The 12,735-nt window shown below is 39.3% G+C and overlaps 5 protein-coding genes across 6 annotated transcripts in view; 3 read left to right on the top strand and 2 right to left on the bottom strand.

Moving 5' to 3' along the window:
• LOC18028311 (60S ribosomal protein L27-3) overlaps positions 1 to 197 on the top strand; it is a 32,041-nt gene extending 31,844 nt beyond the window's left edge. Inside the window, exon 2 of the mRNA XM_006414547.2 lies at positions 30 to 197. Coding sequence (XP_006414610.1) covers positions 30 to 36 — 7 coding nt within the window. The 3' untranslated portion in view covers positions 37 to 197. The remainder of the gene's footprint in view (positions 1 to 29) is intronic.
• Positions 198 to 492: 295 nt separating this feature from the next.
• LOC18028308 lies at positions 493 to 2,852 on the bottom strand. 2 transcript variants are annotated; one of them, XM_024149546.1, is made up of 7 exons: positions 2,699 to 2,852; positions 2,436 to 2,592; positions 2,278 to 2,353; positions 2,079 to 2,174; positions 1,206 to 1,731; positions 980 to 1,115; positions 493 to 880 (listed from the first exon to the last, which is right to left on the bottom strand). In XM_024149546.1, exons 2-7 carry the CDS (start codon positions 2,550 to 2,552, stop codon positions 686 to 688), a joined length of 1,146 nt encoding a protein of 381 aa, XP_024005314.1. In that variant the 5' UTR covers positions 2,553 to 2,592; positions 2,699 to 2,852; the 3' UTR covers positions 493 to 685. The 2 variants fall into 2 exon arrangements, with proteins under 2 accessions (XP_024005314.1, XP_006414607.1); XM_006414544.2 differs by having other exon boundaries at positions 2,436 to 2,852.
• A 105-nt stretch (positions 2,853 to 2,957) lies between these two features.
• LOC112082292 lies at positions 2,958 to 6,440 on the top strand. The gene is made up of 5 exons (XM_024149916.1): positions 2,958 to 3,182; positions 3,545 to 5,390; positions 5,478 to 5,682; positions 5,776 to 5,963; positions 6,069 to 6,440. The coding sequence occupies exons 2-5, from the start codon at positions 3,551 to 3,553 to the stop codon at positions 6,155 to 6,157; spliced, it is 2,322 nt and encodes a 773-aa protein (XP_024005684.1). The 5' UTR covers positions 2,958 to 3,182; positions 3,545 to 3,550; the 3' UTR covers positions 6,158 to 6,440.
• Positions 6,441 to 6,796: 356 nt separating this feature from the next.
• Positions 6,797 to 9,207, top strand: LOC18028307 (protein FRA10AC1). Its single transcript, XM_006414543.2, has 11 exons — positions 6,797 to 6,924; positions 7,042 to 7,109; positions 7,513 to 7,594; positions 7,785 to 7,868; positions 7,988 to 8,027; positions 8,117 to 8,162; positions 8,255 to 8,313; positions 8,402 to 8,469; positions 8,668 to 8,751; positions 8,842 to 8,891; positions 9,011 to 9,207. Exons 1-11 carry the CDS (start codon positions 6,869 to 6,871, stop codon positions 9,112 to 9,114), a joined length of 741 nt encoding a protein of 246 aa, XP_006414606.1. The 5' UTR covers positions 6,797 to 6,868; the 3' UTR covers positions 9,115 to 9,207.
• A 45-nt stretch (positions 9,208 to 9,252) lies between these two features.
• On the bottom strand, positions 9,253 to 12,248 carry LOC18028306 (subtilisin-like protease SBT4.2). Its single transcript, XM_006414542.2, has 10 exons — positions 12,159 to 12,248; positions 11,967 to 12,061; positions 11,789 to 11,880; positions 11,451 to 11,697; positions 10,868 to 11,351; positions 10,685 to 10,779; positions 10,388 to 10,597; positions 10,201 to 10,312; positions 9,890 to 10,094; positions 9,253 to 9,805 (listed from the first exon to the last, which is right to left on the bottom strand). Exons 1-10 carry the CDS (start codon positions 12,246 to 12,248, stop codon positions 9,279 to 9,281), a joined length of 2,157 nt encoding a protein of 718 aa, XP_006414605.2. The 3' UTR covers positions 9,253 to 9,278.
• Positions 12,249 to 12,735: the final 487 nt, after the last annotated feature.

The raw sequence follows: 12,735 nt of genomic DNA, 5'->3' as shown, positions 1-12,735 counted from the left end.
AAGAACAGATGGTTCTTCACCAAGCTCAGGTTCTGAGGAAAATTCGTTTTTCTCACGCCCTTTTTCTTGCTTTTCGGATTACAGCGTATTATTAGTTTCTTATGGTGAACAATGTGTATCCTGTTTTGGATTGTGAAAGTTCGATTCTGGATTTTGATTCTCGAATGCATTTTGATTACCTCTTTGATTGCTTTGAATTATCTGCTTGGATTTTGCCATAAGTTGATTTTGTTAGATCCAGGATCTTCTTGTTTAACATCTCGGCTAGAAAAATGATCATTTTGCTTATTTGAATCAAAGTTATTGGGTTTTTTTGTAAAACACAACAAAATTTTGCTTCTTGGCATCATTACGAATATTGAATCAAACAAATTTTCAATCCTGAAATGTTCTTTTAGCAATGTGCTCAGAATTTGTAGTTTCAATAGAGGAAAGCAACCTTTTTTCCATATGAAAATGCAAGAGCCTGGTGATTAAGAAGCATATGTCCAATTATTCTGTAATTATATATGATTGTAACTGTCACAGATACATAACTGTTAAGAGTATATTCGAGACATAAACATGAATGTTTCTCCTTTAATTGCATAACACAACGTATGCTACAAAAGAAAACCAAAATCGACAAGCTAAGTTATAGCTTCAGGGGAGCTTCGTAGATAGTGTGTGATGTCTGTTTTTGTGTTCAATTGGAAACCAATAAATCGACAGCTAAGTAATAGCTTCCAACAATAACCGTCGATGCAACAGAGCTTCGAGCCATCCTCATCCCAATTCCTCGGAACAGGAGATTTCTGTCTGTAGGATGGATTCCTGTCCATCTCTCCAATCTCTTGCCAGGTTTATTCCATCTCAGAAACTTCCTCTCTTTTGCTGTATACTGTACAAAACACCAGGAAAAACCAAACAGAAAGAAATGAGAAAAACAGAGCTTTGTAAGAACAATGTGAAAAAGCCATGAATGGATTCTTTTGTTTACCTTTGGCAATATTACACACTGTGCACGTGTTCTTGCTGTGTCAAAGCTATGAGATGCTGCAGCTGCAACGGCACCGGATAATCCAGCGGCAAAGCTAACAGCTACCGGAGATAAAGGTCCGACTTCTTCTTCAGAACTGTGAATTCAACAAGTTTTTTTGCGGACTCATTAAACAATCACTGCACATTTCGATCAAACTCAAAGTGGATTCAGAGTTTTAAAGTACCTAGGCAGAGGATTCATTCCAGCTGCTTTCCAACTAATCATTGCCTCGTGAAGAAACTGCCATGTCGAGAAGAAGACTCCTCCGTAAAGACAATCTCTTACGAGACCAGAACGTAGATTCCTCCACAAAGCTCTCCATCCTTCAAGCGATGCAACATCGAGTGGTCTCTTAACATCCATGGCTGATGGTGGGTTTCCTGTGCCAGTCATCATCCATGGGTACTCTTGCAAAGCGGCTGTCATGTTTGGGTGTTTGTGGTTTAAGACGGATAAGAGACTGACGGTTTGTGTCAATGACTTCACATCAAGAGTGTATCGTCTTAGCAGTTTTGTGATCATTGGTGAAACCGGTGCGGTTTCTGCAACAGAGGTAGCAGCAGCAGCATTCGGGGACCGTGATGCAGCAGTGACTTGTTTTCGGACTTTGATTAGCTCAAATGGAGAAGTCATCACTGTTTCTGCTGCACCTCCCACCATTCCAGCCAGGAAAGCTTCACCGACTGACACATAGTTATCACGTCGACCATCTGGAACAAAAAGGGGTTCATACAAAGAACTAGTCTTCAGATTCTTCAAGAAAAAACGGTTTTGTTCGAGCAAAGACGGGTAAATTCAGCTTCCAAATACATACTACCATCATGATTGTCCGAACTATGAAAAGAACCAACTTCCAGTGTAAAAACCATACTTATTCTAACATAGTTTGCTACATACTCTTAACATAATCTATGAATAATGGCAATATTTTTATCAATGGATTGCATTCTTGTCTAATCAACTGAAGTTCTTGAGCTGAGTACAAGAGCTAGATGCAAAAACCTAATCTTGAATCATCTGACATTAGACACAAAGGAGACATGAATCTTCACAATACCTTTGTAGAAGGCTGTTAGAATCTCATAGACACCGAACCTTGCACCAACACCTGAAATTCTTCCTAAAGTTAACCATCCAAGACCACTGTACAGACCTGCAGTTTTGTCCAAAAAAGGCACGAAACATTCAACGATATCTCATTTTGCCTGATGCAGAATTTAGAAAATGATTGAAATAAAAAAGAGTAATTTGCGAACCTGAATAGCCAGAGAAGCGGAAAACTCTGTTGACGACTTGAAAGGGGCTTAATTGCTTACTGGGTCCTGAACCAACCTACAGTTCAATATTGAAAATCAATCCCCAGAAAATCGAAGTAATAGAAAAAGAAAATGATGAAGAAGAAAGAGGAAGAAACCTGGATTATGGTTTTAATGGTATCCAGTGGGTAAGCGAGAGCAGTTCCTAGCGAGACAGAGGCCGAGGCGGCTATAGCATGCGTCGCAAACTGATGATTCTCAAGAAGCTTATCCATTTTCAGTGCCTTCGATTTCTATATGGAAGTCGTCGTCTAACTGTTCGACGAAATGCCTCAGCGAAAGCAAATGTCTCTCAAGTGGATTATGATACAGTTCCAAGAAGACGTTTGAATTTAAGTAAACGAAAAATTCATCTCCAAACCTATTTTACGTTGAAAACGTTTGAGATTTTACGTTGAAGCAACCAGATCAGAGAGACTGAGAGGAAGAAGACGATCGACGTTGATCGGAGCAGGTTCGATTCGAATGTAAGACGACGTCGTTTATTCGAATATGCCCTAAGACGAAACGACCGTCGGTTTATTATTTAAGGGATTAGGAAAAAAACGGAAAACAAATTTTAGCAAAATAAAGCGTTTGGTAGAGAATTTTGCCGATTTATAGGTATAGGCCATAAACCAGAAAAAGCTGCCAAACCTATTTCTTCTTAACCCTAAACGAGCCGGGTCAGATTTCTCTGACATTGCATACCTCCTCCGATTCTCTCCACCGTTCGTCCGGAATCTTTTTTTCCCGACCGATTCCAGGTTCCTCTTCTCCGGAACCGAAGCCAGTGTACCGGAATTTCGTTAGTTTTGGCGAAACCGATTCTCCGTAACCGGCCACAACCTGCAAACCAGAAAAAGGTTCGTTTTTTTCTTCGTTCTATCGAAACTTGTGTAATTTGGCCGAGATTTTGGTGCTGCATGGGGTTTTAGAATTTGCGTTTTTGATTCTTTGTTTCTGGAAAATTGATCAATGTTCGATTTTGGGTATTGTTCTGAACAAACCGTTTAAACTTGTGTTTGTAATGATCTGGATATGAGATAATCTAGCTTTGTCATCTTCGTTACGTTTAATTTCGAAAAAAACGAAGCTTTAGTTTATATGGCAAAAAGCAATGTAATTCCTGAGCTTTATTTTCTTTCATCTTCTCCAAGGATTGTTCATATGTTAATATCATCATCATTAACAATGATGTCTCTACCTTCTCTTGTTGAAAAACCAGGCTTTAATGGATTCCGACTTAGAACCTGTAGCTCTTACACCTCAGAAGCAAGACAATGCGTGGAAGCACTGTGAAATCTACAAATACGGTGACCGGCTACAGATGAGGTGTCTCTACTGCCGGAAAATGTTCAAAGGCGGAGGCATCACCAGGGTTAAGGAACATCTCGCCGGTAAAAAGGGACAAGGCACAATCTGTGACCAAGTCCCTGGAGATGTTAGGCTCTTCTTGCAGCAGTGCATTGATGGAACCGTGAGACGACAGAGGAAGAGACGTAATCCTAGCTCGGAGGAGCCTTTGCCTGTAGCTGATTTACCTCCTTGTGAAGGGGAGACGATGGTGGTTCAGGGTGATGTGAACAACGGGTTTACATCTCCGGGAAGCTCTGATGTTGTTGTGCAGAACGAGAACATGTCGGTTAGCAGAACAAAGCAGAGAACTTACAGGAGTAAAAAGAGTGCTTTCGAAAATGGTGTTGGTGCGAGCAACAACAGTGAACTGATTGGTAGAGACATGGACAATCTGATTCCTGTGGCGATTAGTAGTGTGAAGAACATTGTTCACCCTTCCTTTAGAGATAAGGAGAACACTGTTCATATGGCGATCGGGCGGTTTTTGTTTGGTATTGGAGCTGATTTCGATGCAGTGAACTCTGCTAATTTCCAACCGATGATCGATGCCATTGCCTCTGGAGGATTTGGTGTATCTGCCCCCACACATGATGACCTTCGAGGTTGGATACTGAAGAACTGCGTAGAGGAAATCACGAAAGAAATCGATGCGTGCAAAGCGACGTGGAAGACGAGCTCTGATACAGGCTGTTCCATTTTGGTAGAGGAGATGAGCTCTGATAATGGCCTTAAAGTCCTTAACTTTCTGGTTTACTGTCCTGAAAAGGTGGTCTTTCTGAAATCCGTGGACGCATCTGAGATATTATCTTCTGCTGATAAACTGTTTGAGCTACTTAGGGAAGTGGTTGAAGAGGTTGGCAGTGCACATGTCGTTCAAGTGATCACAAAATGCGATGATAACTACGTTGCTGCAGGAAAAGAGTTGATGCATACATATCGTTCACTATATTGGGTTCCTTGCGCTGCAGATTGCGTTGATAAGATGCTCGAGGAGTTCGGGAAACTTGGCTGGATAAGCGAGATCATCGAAAAGGCTCGAGCCATCACAAGATTTGTTTACAATCGTAGTGATGTTTTGAATCTGATGAGGAAGTTTACCTCTGGCAATGATATCCTGCAACCAGCAGTTAGCACTTCCGCCACAGATTTTGCTACGTTGAGCAGAATGGCCGAGCTCAAATCCAAGCTGCAGGCGATGGTTGCTTCGCCAGAGTGGAATGAATGTTCATATTCGAAAGAACCAAGCGGATTGGCCATGACTGCTATCACTGATGAAGCCTTTTGGAAGGAACTAGTGTTGGTAAACCATTTAACGGGTCCTCTTTTGAGGGTTTTGAGAATAGTTTGCTCTGAAAAGAAGCCTGCAATGGGGTATGTCTATGCAGCACTGTACCGAGCAAAGGAAGCAATCAAGACACATCTGGTTAATAGAGAGGATTACATAATATACTGGAGGATTATAGATCAATGGTGGGAGCCTCAACAGCATGTTCCTACTCACGCTGCTGGTTTCTTTCTTAACCCGAGATTCTTCTATAACGCCAGCGAAGAAATGCGTAGTGAGATCATTCCATCGGTGCTCGATTGCATCGAGAATCTGGTTCCTGACCTCAACATTCAAGATAAAATCAGCAAGGAGTTAAACTCTTACAAGAATGCTGTAGGAGTCTTTGGTATGAACTTGGCAGTCAGAGCTCGGGACACAATGCTTCCTGGTACTGTCAATATTCTCCTTAACTTTCTTGTGTAATTCTTTCGCTTGTACTTCTATCACTTGACTCTCTCTCTTGCTTGGTTGTTAGCTGAGTGGTGGTCTACATATGGAGAAAGCTGCTTGAACCTCTCACGTTTTGCGAAACGCATTCTTAATCAGACGTGCAGTACATCAGTTGGCTGCAGGAGAAACCAGATACCGGTCGAACAAATATACCAATCAAAGAACTCCATTGAGCAGAAAAGGCTCAGCGATCTTGTATTTGTTCAGTACAACATGCGCCTCAGACAACTGTAAGTTGTAAATCTTGCCCTTTTGCCAAACAAAACCTTTGTTTTCAGGGAGTAGAAACATATAGAACTAATTGTTCTCTGTCTCTCCTTTAGGGATCCTGAAAGTGGGGGTGACACATCAGACCCGTTATCACACAAGAGGATGGATGTTCTTGAAGAATGGGTTTCCAGAGACCAAGCTTTTGTAGAAGAAATTGGAAGCTCGGACTGGAAGTCGCTCGAGTCAGTTAAGAAGACACAAGTAGCACCTATCATCGATGAAACTGATGACTTGGGCTCAGGTAAAAAGATTCAGCATCCTCACACAATCTGTTTCAGTTTTTTTTTTTAAAAATTTTTCTAAGATATGATGTTTAAACAAAAAAAGTTGAAATGAATGTGTGCAGATTTCAATGATGCTGAGATATTCAAGGTAGAAAAAGAAGTGAGAGATGAAGTTTATTACACAAACACATCAGAGAAGCTATTTACGTGACATCAAATGATTAACTATGGTTGGTTTAAAGCTTCTTTCACAGCTTTTCTCAACTCTTAGGAAGCTGTTTGTAGTCATAGCTTGTGATTTATAATTCTTAGACTATTTCCCTTTTAAAAGACGTTTGTAGTTCTTTCTTCTTCTTACTCCATCATCATTCAGTGTCCTATTAGGTTTCTCGAGTTTGGGTGTTACTGTCAGTTTATGTTAGATTTTAAATTCGTTTGACAAATACAGTGTCAGTGTTCTTGCTTATAATCTAAAATGCCTAATTTCTCTCATATATTTGATGCTTATAATCCTTAGTTCTTGTCAAGTACTGATTGATACTAAGAATATACAACGATTTGATAGCGATTTAAGATGTTGAAATTATCTCCATAGTTGATTAATGCTTCGTTAAGTTATCTGAAATCCAAAACCTGAATTGGGATCCGTTAAAGACTTTAACTTAAAGTATCCGGATTCCGGAGTGTCCGGATCTATATAGCAACATACTAAATTACTAACATCAAAGATCCGTTGGAACCGAATATTAGATCCGCATAGTAAAATTCAAGGCCTAAAAGTCCAAACTATTAACCACAAAGGCCCATTATTGTATATACGGCCCAAGCCTATAGAAACAATTGGAGCAATCGGCGAAAAAAAAAGAAGAGAGTCAGATAGCTTAAAGGTTGACGACGAGTGTCATCGGCCGACATCGGAGACATGGCTTCTTCGGCAACTATCAGATCTGAAATCTACGACAGAGAAGAACGGAAACAGTTAAATCTTCGTTTCATCTCGATTCTCTTCTTTCTTTTGTTCACTATGTTCGAATCTGTCTGATTCTGTGTTCTTCCTCTTTTGTTTGATTTCATTGCTCAATCGTCCTTCCTCAGGCAATACCAAGCGCATATTCGTGGCCTGAATGCTTATGAACGTCACAAGAAGTTTTTGAAAGACTATGGTAAAGGGTTGCTTTTGTATTTGTCTTTCGATTTTTTAGCTGGATATTTAGGTTTGATGCTTTCGAGGACATAAACATAAATTGGGAAATTGGGGTAAATAAGTGAGCTTTCTATTTATCCAAATCCAATATGTCCTAAAATCAAAACTGGTTGATGAACAGTCTTCTCCTCTGAGCTAGGAAGGAGGCTACAGTCAGCCTAACATTTTGTTTTGTTTTGTTGTGGACTCCATTAGGAAGATAGTTTCTTTTGCCTTGAAGTAGCTTTTAAGATAGTTTATTTTGCCTTGAAGTAGCTTTTAAGATAGTTTATTTTGCCTTGAAGTAGCTTTTAAGATAGTTTATTTTGCCTTGAAGTAGCTTTTGGTTGAGGAGTTTCATCTCTTGTATTTTCACTTTGCAGTTCGTTTTTATGGGAAGGGCAAGTCAGTGGAAGTCAAGCTGCCGGTTAAAACCGATCACGACACACTAAGAGAAGGATACAGGTATATAGTTGTGTTGGAGATTTTTCAAGTTTAAAGATGCATGCTTTGATGAATCTGCAAGTTTTTTCTTGTTGAATCTTACTTGGCATTTATCGTTGTTTCTTGCGTTTTTTTTTTTTTTGGGTATCTTCTGATCTCTTGAATACTTCGTTGTATGTTTTGTCTTAATTTTTGGGTTTGTCTTTCCAAGGTTTATACGTTCCGAGGAAGATGATCTGAACCCTTCTTGGGAGCAAAGATTGGTGAAGCGATACTATGATAAGCTTTTTAAAGAGTATCCTTTAAAACATTGTACTGCTTCGGTTACATTAACAACCGGTAGATAACTTAGTTTCAAGTACTATTTTACGGGTGTGGGGATGATTACATGTCGATCTCCTTGACTGATTGAAGATTCTGTATAGCTGACATGTCAAGATACAAGACTGGTAAGGTAAGATCTGGTGTATGGATACTGCTTCTCTAGTACATTCCTAATTCCTGTATTATTTTGTTCATTTGACGTATTTTGAATGTTTGTAGATGGGTTTAAGATGGAGAACGGAAAAGGAAGTAATGTCAGGGAAAGGTTAATATTTTGCTCAAACTCTATTTTCCTTTCATTTCTTTTAAGTAGCTACGATAAGAGTTTTGAGTGTAAATGCAACTGCTTTTTGTCAGGGCAGTTTATGTGTGGGAGCAAACAGTGTGATGAAAAGGATGGGTTAGCAAGCTATGAGGCATGTATCCTTAGGGATTATCTCAAAATATGTTCTGATGTTTGTGTTTGTGGGTCGGATTATTTCACTGAGCTTATTGAATTTGCAGGTGAATTTCTCGTATCATGAAGCTGGAGAAGACAAGCAAGCCCTTGTAAAACTCGTAGCTTGTGAGAGGTATGCACTCAGTGTACAGCTTGTTCATCTCTATTTCGTATCTGCTTTCTGAGTAGAATTTGTGGTTGTTTTTGGTAATTGAATACCTATAACCATGACTATATTGTTTCTATGCTTTTGTAGTACACTTGCTTAGTCTCAATAAAGCTTGACAACCCTCTTTTACTTTTCTTTCTGTATCAAACATTTATGCACTAGATGTTCGGAGAAGCTTTACTACAAAAGAAGAAAGGAGGGTGAAAAGTCAGACAGTAAAGAGAAGAAGAAGCATAAACGAAAACGGTATTGATAAAGAGATTAGTGTCATGTTACAATTAAGGCATAGTTTCCTGTTTGAGTATTATTATGCTTAAATACGTATTTGAAATTCAGGAATCGATCAAGCAGTGAAGATGACACAGATGAAGAGGAGAGGAGAAAAGGTGTGGAATTTACAAAGTTAAATATATCTTTGGTTTGCTATTATCATAGTTCGTTTAGAAAAGGTTATGTATTATAAGTTGCATAAGGGAGTGAATAGAGTTGTATTTCATAATGCCAGGGAAAAAAGGCAAGTCCAAGTCGGTGGGTAGTGATGATAGAGAAGGCAAGGATGATGAAAACTTCGACGAATACATGGAGGGGATGTTTCCAGGCAAAGGGTGATAATTAGAGTTTCATAAGTTGGACCATTTGATCTTGCACCACAAGGACATGTAAACGTTAACAGAACTCCTTACTTAAAAAAAACCCTGAATTTTAACATCCAGAAGAGAATATAAATCATATACTTTTAGTCTTTTATTTTCGAGTTTTGGGTTTATGCCAGCCTAAGTATACACAACAATAGGACTTCTCACATTGTATGATCCATCCGACCAAACTAGAGACGCAGACACAATACCAGATATACCAGCAAGACTCTTGCCAGGGACTGTAACAGTGAAAGACTTCTTCTCCCCTGACGACTTGAAAGAGAGGGTCTCTGGCTCAACCTTGATGCTGAGTTTAGGATCACCAGACAACTTTGCCTTGTAAGTGGATCCTTTTGTCCCAACGTTGGTGACTGTTCTTGAAAATGTAATATCTGAAGATGATGAGGCTGAAACTTTAGCTGTCATTGAAGGATAGTTGAGGTTTCTCATGTTAAGCTTTGATTTTTCGGAACAAGTAAAGGCTCCTCCAGCGAGAGTACTAATGCCTTTGGATGAGTAGTCCAAAGAGCATAGCATGTTTAAGTAATCCTCTTTGGCTATGTCGTAAACAAGCCCTGGATCAACTGCTACCGTAGGGTTAACGTATCCTGATCCATATGCAAACTCAGCTTCTGTGGTTTTGGAAGCATTCATTGCCCAAGCTGCAACAAGACAAAAGAGATACATGAATCACTTCACTTGAATTATTTCTTATGGGAATAGATTGGTTTGATGTTGATAATTACCAGTAGTCATGATAGCAGATTTGATGGCAGGAACAGACCAATCAGGATGGAATGTCTTGACATAAGCCGCTACACCTGCGACATGAGGGCAAGCCATAGATGTTCCGGTCATGAAATAGTAATCCACGCTTTGTCCAGGAAGTGCGGTTTGAGCCACAGGTGAATATGCTGCTAATATATTCACTCCTGGAGCTGTTATATCAGGCTGCATATATGTATAAACCTTACAATGTCAAGACACTGATCGATCCCAATTCCAACAAATTGTATGTTATGACACTAAGTCATGTGTATCTTGTTTCGTGTGGTACCTTCATGATATCGCTAAAGAGAGTGTTTGGACCACGAGAAGAGAAGGAAGCAACGATCGGAGCATCGTTGTCTTTAACTGTCTCACTCTTCAGTATAGTTCCTTGTGGGTTTCTGTTTCATATCGAAAAATGTCAGATTCATCGTCAACGGATCTAACCAAAGATTGTGTATGGAAGAATATCTTACGGTGAAGAGAGAACGTAAGATCTGAATGCTTCATAATTGGTATCATCTAAGGTTGCGACCGGAAGCGGACCAAGACCAGGAGAATCAACATCAGTTACATGAAGGATGACTCCAACCGCGCCCGCTGCTTTAGGTTCCATAGTATTATCTGGAACATCACACACAACAATCTTTCCCTTCACCGTGTTCAGGCAACCGCTATCGCATCCCCTAGCATACGATAAAGGAAGATTAAATTCCATTTAGTTTCTTGAGTCACAAGTTAGGTCACTAAAAATTCCTTGAGACACAATTTACCTTGCTAGCTCTTCTGTACAATTGTTTGAAGCAGTTTTTCCGTAGGCCAAAGGATACTTCTTACCTTTTAAGTCAAAGTCATTGATCGATCTTCCCTGTATGTTCATACATTAATCAAAATGATTTACGACAACAATCATATATTCTCTCTAATTAACTAAAACTAAGATAAAAACTTCTTACAGGTATGGTCTTGCCATCTCCATTAACCACATTAGTAACAAATTTCCGATCAGTTGAACCCGCAGCCACGGATATGATCCACGGTGCAAGGTTAGCCGCTTTTCCAGGTTTAGAGCCATCGTTCCCGACAGCAGCTGTGGTAACAATCCCTTTGGCCATCGCGTGAAAAGATCCAATAGCGATAGGGTCAACATCGACTTTAGTTACACCTCCTCCAATGGAAATGGTTATAACATCGACACCATCGGCTATAGCATCGTCAAACGCAGCCATCATGCCCTCGGCGTTGCAACCTGCTGGCTCACAAACTCTGTAAATAGCAAGTCTACCTAAAGGCACACCACCTCTTGCAGTTCCTTCTGCCACGCCATTCACACTCACTCCTTTTACTTTGTTTCCAGCCGCAGTTGAAGCCGTATGTGACCCGTGAGAGTCATTGTCCCTCGCTGAGTCCTGCACGTAGTGTCGTGCGCCAATCACCTTCCTGTAGAATTTGGATTAGGGTATTAATTAATCTCTGATTGATTGTTTCGTGTCATGCAAGAAACCTGGAGAAGAAAAGTGATAATATGTTGTTTGTTACTTGTTGCAGGTGAAGTTCTTTCCTCCTGCACAAGTTCCTTTCCATTTTTTTGGTATTGGACCAATTCCTTCGTCTGAAAAGCTCTTGGATTCAGGCCAGATTCCCCCGTCGATTACACCAACTATTGTATTGGTCTCGATCTCAGGAGCTTGCTTGCTGTTGCCACCAAGTCCCATGAACTCGTAAGATCTTGTAGTAAGAAGCTTATAAACGGTGTTTGGGAAAACCGAAACCACACCTTCCATGCCTTCGATCACATCACACATAACATCATTATAATCGAATTAACCAATATCATGGCGAGTTTCATAATTTTTGTATATAATCATATAACTCACTAGCAAGCTTGTCTCTTTCAGATTCAGTGAGTTTGGCGGCAAAACCATTGAAACTTCTCCCGTAGCTTCTGACCAAAGATTCTTCTACGGAACTGCAGAACAAAAATAAAAGATCAGTGACAAAAGATGGCGTAAGAAACAAGAAACAAGGCTGAGAGAGATTTGAGAATCTTGAAACCTCGATTCGATAACTTCTTGAAGGATATTCTGATGGTGAGACATAGGAGAGTAAGATGCTTTTGAAGGAAGAGCTCCCATGTAAGCAATATACACCTGCCTCAAAAATGTTAGGCGGAGTCAATTATAGGCCAATACAAACAAGATAACATTGATAGTTATTAATTATGTTTACAAAACAGCAATGACTTGCCTTTCTTTCATCCTCAATAGCTGTGGGTATCTGACAAAGGCTCATGAGAAGAACCGAAGAAAGACAAAGGATCAAGCCAAGGGAAGCCATTTTCAAGACGTTTATTTGTTGATAAGAGTTCTCAATAGGTGTGTATATTTATAACTTATCTTGACAATGCATTGATGTTGTAGAGATCTATGTAATGAATGTAGGAACTAATTATATTTCAAATTATGGGAAGTTCTTCAATTTGAGGAGGAAGTTTTTCTAGATTTTTAGATTTTTAGTTCTTATTTTTTTTTTATTTTTTTTTATTTCTTTCTTTTTGTAATGATTTGGTTTTTTTAAAAAAAATAGTAAATACAGAGAAATGGTTTTAGTGTTATAGAGAAAAAAATATTCATTCTTACTCTTCCACTAAATAACTTTAGATTTTGTAAAGATGGGATAATATTACTAGTATCATTTTTATTTGAAAATGAATATATAAATTTTAGGAAAGTAATTTATGTTGTGAATAAAATGGATCTTGTGTTTAATGAAATTATGAGATAGTGTTATTAATTTCATTTGAATATAGTTAGAGATTATTTAG

The sequence above is a fragment of the Eutrema salsugineum genome, unplaced genomic scaffold, assembly GCF_000478725.1.
Source record: "Eutrema salsugineum unplaced genomic scaffold, Eutsalg1_0 scaffold_1, whole genome shotgun sequence".
Taxonomy (NCBI): Eukaryota; Viridiplantae; Streptophyta; class Magnoliopsida; order Brassicales; family Brassicaceae; genus Eutrema; species Eutrema salsugineum.
The sequence above is the reverse complement of the archived record's forward strand: the minus strand, read 5'-3'. Positions and strand labels throughout refer to the sequence as shown.

What these genes read in the sequence shown, in the direction of transcription:
- LOC18028308 (XM_006414544.2), bottom strand. Translation starts at nt 2,552, where the DNA reads ATGGATAAGCTTCTTGAGAATCATCAGTTTGCGACGCATGCTATAGCC. An exon ending in CCATTAAAACCATAATCCAG is followed by an intron (nt 2,354 to 2,435) that starts GTTTCTTCCTCT and finishes ATTGAACTGTAG; the next exon opens with GTTGGTTCAGGACCCAGTAA. An exon ending in CCGCTTCTCTGGCTATTCAG is followed by an intron (nt 2,175 to 2,277) that starts GTTCGCAAATTA and finishes ACAAAACTGCAG; the next exon opens with GTCTGTACAGTGGTCTTGGA.
- LOC18028307 (XM_006414543.2), top strand. Translation starts at nt 6,869, where the DNA reads ATGGCTTCTTCGGCAACTATCAGATCTGAAATCTACGACAGAGAAGAA. An exon ending in GACAGAGAAGAACGGAAACA is followed by an intron (nt 6,925 to 7,041) that starts GTTAAATCTTCG and finishes GTCCTTCCTCAG; the next exon opens with GCAATACCAAGCGCATATTC. An exon ending in AAGAAGCATAAACGAAAACG is followed by an intron (nt 8,752 to 8,841) that starts GTATTGATAAAG and finishes TTTGAAATTCAG; the next exon opens with GAATCGATCAAGCAGTGAAG.
- LOC18028306 (XM_006414542.2), bottom strand. Translation starts at nt 12,248, where the DNA reads ATGGCTTCCCTTGGCTTGATCCTTTGTCTTTCTTCGGTTCTTCTCATG. An exon ending in TGTACAGAAGAGCTAGCAAG is followed by an intron (nt 10,598 to 10,684) that starts GTAAATTGTGTC and finishes ATCGTATGCTAG; the next exon opens with GGGATGCGATAGCGGTTGCC. An exon ending in TCTTACGTTCTCTCTTCACC is followed by an intron (nt 10,313 to 10,387) that starts GTAAGATATTCT and finishes GATATGAAACAG; the next exon opens with AAACCCACAAGGAACTATAC.
- LOC112082292 (XM_024149916.1), top strand. Translation starts at nt 3,551, where the DNA reads ATGGATTCCGACTTAGAACCTGTAGCTCTTACACCTCAGAAGCAAGAC. An exon ending in AACATGCGCCTCAGACAACT is followed by an intron (nt 5,683 to 5,775) that starts GTAAGTTGTAAA and finishes TCTCTCCTTTAG; the next exon opens with GGATCCTGAAAGTGGGGGTG. An exon ending in AACTGATGACTTGGGCTCAG is followed by an intron (nt 5,964 to 6,068) that starts GTAAAAAGATTC and finishes GAATGTGTGCAG; the next exon opens with ATTTCAATGATGCTGAGATA.